Below are 6000 nucleotides of genomic sequence, written 5' to 3' on the forward strand. Positions count from 1 at the left end.
AGTATATTAATATGCGTAGGGTGGGAAGTCCAACATAAATCAATAAATGCTGTAGTTACTGAGCTCCTTGGGTAAGCACTCTCTAAGGAAGAACTTAGTTATGACTCCTATCCAAAAAGATCAATAAGACTGACAAAAACAATCAATTGGATAAACAAAAACAGAAAAACAGAGGAGAGAAAGACACATGAGTAAAATGAAGTTCAGGGAGCTAGAAATATAAGGTTGCCTAGAAACAAGCAGTGGGTGGATGAGGAAAGAAAACAGCTTAGCATTCCATTCATTTTTTAAAGCTAAAATTGCATTACATTTCTGAACCAGTCAGAAGCTCCTGAGCATTCTTCTCATCCTATCCTCCCATCTCTGCTCCTCTGGGAAGAAAGCAGTGGTGGTAAAAGAAGAAATGGGAAAGACAATTCTGGCTTCTTCCTTAAAACCTCAACAGTTTTGAAAATGACTGTCAGTCTGAGAAATAAGAAAATTCTATCAGAAACCCCCAAGGTCAGATCAGGCCTGCGTTGCTGATGCAGAACTCACAGGGCAAGCCTTAACCCCAAAGGTACACAGATTTCAACTCACTGATATAGAGCCACAGCAGTGTCCAGGCTACCACCGCTAAGATGAACAAAAATACTGTGAAGAGAATGATTTTGTTTTGGACATTCCAAAAGGGAGCTTTCTTCTTGAGTTGCTTCTTGGGTTTGGCTTTGTTGACGGGTTTTCTCGGTGGTCGTCTCCCTGGCAGCTTCCCTTGGACGCTGACCACCTGAACTGAGATATTGGATATCTTCAAAAGAATGAAAGATGTGTTAACAGTTAGAAGTATTCTAGAGCTTAAATGCAACCACCTAGTCAGGAGAATATTAGTGCTAAAAGGCCTAAATAAGTCAAATTATTTACATAAGCATTGACTTGCATTGAATCACACAGTTAAGACCAATCAGAAAAAAACAGACAGTATGTGAACTCTAGTAAAATTGTTCCCAGGTCCTCAGCTGGTCCCCTCAACTCTCCAACTCTGCTAAACTGACACTGTAGAGGATAGGCCTGAATTTTATGGAGTGTAGACTAGAGGACCTGAAGGTCAGACAGGATTCTTTGGGGTTTGATTCATCTGTCCACCACTCTGGGGATGTGTGTGTTTGTACGATATAGCTTTTCTCCCACAATCAGTGTCTTCTGGGCTGAGGCAGATCAAAAGTAAGAATAGAAGTGAGTTCCTCAGAGAAACGAATTGATTTCCTAATTATGGCTTTGTGACCTGGTGGTAATGATACCGAGCAGGACCCTGTGGGACTCCTGGGCACAAAAGCCCTTCTGTGTCCCCCGTTTCTTGATTACAGGAAATAGGCTTCATTCAGCCTCCACGACCTTCCCTGAGTTCCAACAAGCTGGTTCAAACAGTTGCTAATTAGGGAAGGGAGGGAATGCAGAGACAAGGGAGGAAAAGTCAAAAGAAACAATAGTGCAGCCTTGGGGCAGAGTCCTGGTTCCCCATCAAGGGATATACATAAAAGTATCTGTGAGCTGTTTTTCAGATACTGAAACCCCCATCAGGTAGGAGAAATTAACAGTATGCTGCCCACAAACAAGTAAGACCCCAGATGGGTTGGAACCAGAAGTTACCTCACCTCCAACCAGTCAGAAGATTGTCCACGAGTGCCCTCTTTGAACCATTACTATAAAACTCCTCACTACCCCCTCCAGGTTGAGACACAGTTTTGAGGGCATTCGCCCACTGTGGCCCCCTTTGCCTGGCAAAGCAATAAAGCTATTCTTTTTTACTTCACACAAAACCCCGTCCCCCAAAATTAATTCAGTGTTGAGGTACAGAGGCCGGATTCAGCTTCAGTAGGAAGAAAAATTTGAGGATGATGCTCTTGTTTGTGTAGGGATGCAGGACAAGGATCAAACTGATTTTTTTACCATTGCCTAACAAGCATGCACTTTGAAGCCAGCCACTGAACTGGTCAGTGACTCAGTTTTTCAATACAAATGAAAGAATGATTAAAAAATAAAGAATGAAATAGGGGACTCATGTTAGATTAGAAAATTACCGGGTTTAGTGCAAGGTGTTATGTGCAACAGGAAAAAATACATTATTTAACTCTTTCCCCTCCTCTTTTTCTCCTCTATCCTCTGTCATTTGATGCTGTGAATTCTTTAATAATGTAAGTGAGAGTTTAACTTCTTTGAAGGAGAGATTTATACATGTCAGGGTAACTAAACTTCAGTGACAAAATAACTTTTAACCACACATTCTTTTAAAGGCAAGAATATGGAACACCAGTTCCAAAGAAATAATCTCTCTTTTGAGCTCTCCTCTAAGCATGCTTTCATTCTCTCTTTCTCTCTCACTGTTCCCTACAAAGTACATGTCTTCCAATCTTTAATCCTACCAATTAATGGGATAATATGTGGCCAAGAACATTCTAAATTATTCATGGCTCCCTCATTCTTTTTGCCAAACACTCCTGTCAACCCCTGGAGTGAAATGTAGCTTATATGCCTCCTGTTGAAACTGAACTAGACCAGATCTCATCTAATGTGATGTCCTGCGTGACTGAGGATGGTGTTTCTAAAGAGAAAAACATTCTGTTGTTGGATGACTTGACTATGCTGTCAAGCTACTTTCCAATATTCCCCCCCAAGAAGTAAAAAAGGAAAACACACAGAAATGCTAGCCCATGTAGAACTGGCAAGGTCAACGTTTGGTCTTTAAGTGCGGGAACACATTATAGGCAGTCTCAGTTAGCCCTGATTAAATTTTAAAGTGGAATTTGTGTAGAGATCAGTACCATTTCCCTGGAGTTTTAGAAAAACAGCTGCAAATCAATCGCCAAGTACAGCACTTTAAAACAAGTTCAAATTTGTAAAATCCATTAAGTTCCAAAGAAGGCTAAGTATTTTATTATTGTTTCCTTTATTTTTGTAAAGTAACTCAGTCTCAGTTTACTAAAAGGGTCAGCAATAAATGGCATTCGAGTAACAGAGAAGGCCTCTCTCAACGTACTTACATTCACATCAGCAGGTTTGGATGAAACATCACTGTTTTCTTTGTCCATTTTTAGTTCTGCAGGCGAACATCCAGAGGTACCTCCAAGCCAGTTTTCAGCCCCTTACATTCCTGCTTGAGAAGAATTGGTTGCCACATTCAAGCTAGCTTTCAGAGGAAAGGAATCAATTTACCTCCACCGGCTCCAGTTCAGAAACTGAAGCTGCCTCATTACTATATAGTGAATGTTAAAGGGACCTAGCAGAGAGCCTTGCAAACCCAAACTAAATGTTTTTTAATGTTACCCCAATATGAGTCAGGCCTCTCAGAGCCCAGCCTCAAGTCAAGGTTGCCTCACAAGGATACAGTCCAACAACCCCCAAACATTTACAAGTCATTTATATTTTTGTCTGCATCTACTAAAGTATATTATGAGATCTAATGTATAACCCTCAGCATTGCTTCTTAGAAATCCCCATACTGTCCATGGGAGGGTAAAATGGGTGAAGGGGGTGAACTCTATGGTGATGGATGGTGATTAGACTTAGGGTGATGATCACATTGTAGTGTATATAAATATCAGTTTATAATGTTGTACACCTGAAATTATATAATGTTTCATTCCAGTTTTACCTCAATAGGAAAAAAAGAAAAGAAATCCCCCCACACACACCCATTTCTCTTGCTGGCATCTCACGCCAACTCCAGAAACCTGACTGTCCATTTCCGCTCTTAGCTTTCCAGCTACACTCTCTGAAAATCCCTATCCAAGAGGTTGGGTTTATTTCTCCCCCTTTTTTCTCCCCCTTATCTTACAGTCCTCAGTAAACCCAGGCCCTTCCTGATGAAAATCTTCTTTTTCCATCTCTCCCATTCATCCCCATGTCGATCTGAATTAGGTTCAAGTGTAGGAAGAGGAGAGTAATCACGAGATGCACCGTCAGGGTTTTCCTCAGTACACAGGTGGAACAAGGCTCACACATTGCACCCCTTGTCCCTGTGACACAGGCATGCTTCCCTCTAGGCACTGAGAATCAGTGGAAAGCTGATCAATTGCCCTTTAAAGGGGAAGCACTGCTCTGCTGATTTGGACACAAACTGCATCATTCAGGGGATGGTCATAAAGAAGCAAGTGAGAAAGTGCCTACTGAAAGTGGTGGAAAATTACTAGTTAAAGCCTGACAAACAAATTATGTCATGTTGTACAAATCTGCTTCAAGGCTTTGTTATTTATTAATAACAGTGATGAAATGACTAATAATGCTTTAAGCTTTATAATGATAAGATTGGGAAATTTAAAAATTTCTTTAATTGCCCATCCTTTTTGTATTATTTCCCTTATTTCTAGAATTACTCATTTCACCAATATAAGTAAAATATATGTCCTGGGCAGTGGCACTGAAAAGACTTTCTTCTTGAGAGTCAAACTTTAGACAGGCTCCTCTGAGCCCTCTTTGTGATCAGGCCACATTCTTGGGTCCTGACAGCATCTTCCTACCCAGTTGTAATAAGAATATATGTCCTGGGCAGTGGCACTGAAAAGACTTTCTTCTTGAGAGTCAAACTTTAGACAGGCTCCTCTGAGCCCTCTTTGTGATCAGGCCACATTCTTGGGTCCTGACAGCATCTTCCTACCCAGTTGTAATAAGAATCTTGCTATCAGCTTAGTGAGAATCCCCCCTACCTTGATATCTGATCAAGTTCTTCATCCTCCATTCTTGATGTGTAAATCCTTGGCCTGCCTTTATCAAGAATCCTTCTACCCTTGGTGCTTCCTCTTAGTAATCTCCCATCCACTGACCCCCTCACTCTGCTCATTTGCCATACATGACCAGCTGTCTTTACTGTATTTGGAATTGAGCTAAGTTCTATTCTGAAGACTCTTTCCCCTATTACACTAGTACTGAACAAAATCTGTCTTTACAGCTTTTCACTACTGTGCATCTGTTTCTCTTTGACATCAAGAATGGGAAAGGGGCAGCAAATCATAGGAGGCTGAACTACATATACAGAATTTTAAAACAATCATAAAACCAACTACAGGCTAATTTTTTAAAATCTCCATTTGCCAGCAATTCTAAATAATTTCAGTGATAAAATACTCCTCTCTGAAAAAAACTTTGGTATAAGTTCTAAACAATTGCTTCCATTACACCTGAGTTTTTTTTTTTTTTTTTTTTTTGCGGTACGCGGGCCTCTCACTGCTGTGGCCTCTCCCATTGCGGAGCACAGGCTCCGGACGCGCAGGCCTAGCGGCCATGGCTCACGGGCTTAGTTGCTCCGCGGCATGTGGGATCTTCCCGGACCAGGGCACGAACCCGTGTCTCCCGCATCGGCAGGCGGATTCTCAACCACTGCGCCACCAGGGAAGCCCTACACCTGAGTTTTAATAATATATACATAAGTTTCAAAATGAGCACATTTTTATAACTCATAGTTTAATAAATGAGAAATATTATATAGAAGTTAATTTGAAAAACTCCCATTTGTACAGTTGGTCTCAAGCACAAGAGGACTCTATGACACATGCTCATTTTGAGAGTAAGTTTCTAGCAGTTTGGAATCATTTAAATTTACTTGGAGTAGAATCCTTGTCTCCTGTGGTATTGCATATTCCTGCACTTAAACAGAATATTCAACATAAGCAATAATAGTGCAATGATTGTAAAGATGAAGAAACAGAATGGCAATTATTTCATATCTGTTACTCCATGTGACCATTTGAAATTAATTAATATTTAAAATGTAAAACAAGTATACAGAATGTGAACTGCAAGGTATAATATTTTATATATAACATTTTGTCTATAATATTTATTTTGTTAACTATTTTTTCTAGCAAAATTATGCATACAAAGTTGAATAAAACTTTTTACTGTGTTTTGTTATTGTTTTTTCACTTTATTCCATGATTATTACTGAAAATGTGCTCATTGTATCAATGCAAAGATTGTTTAAAAATGATCCCCTCCAGATGGATAGATATATGATAAAGTAAGTATAGC

At 40.0% G+C, this 6000-nt stretch overlaps 1 protein-coding gene across 1 annotated transcript in view; it reads right to left on the minus strand.

The window, feature by feature from the left end:
* TMPRSS7 (transmembrane serine protease 7) overlaps positions 1 to 3065 on the minus strand; it is a 40139-nt gene extending 37074 nt beyond the window's left edge. The window contains exons 1-2 of the mRNA XM_067035360.1: positions 3018 to 3065; positions 580 to 787 (exon numbers count right to left, since the gene is read on the minus strand). Coding sequence (XP_066891461.1) covers positions 580 to 787; positions 3018 to 3065 — 256 coding nt within the window. The remainder of the gene's footprint in view (positions 1 to 579; positions 788 to 3017) is intronic.
* Positions 3066 to 6000: the final 2935 nt, after the last annotated feature.

This window comes from Kogia breviceps, chromosome 5, assembly GCF_026419965.1.
Source record: "Kogia breviceps isolate mKogBre1 chromosome 5, mKogBre1 haplotype 1, whole genome shotgun sequence".
NCBI classification, from domain to species: domain Eukaryota; kingdom Metazoa; phylum Chordata; class Mammalia; order Artiodactyla; family Physeteridae; genus Kogia; species Kogia breviceps.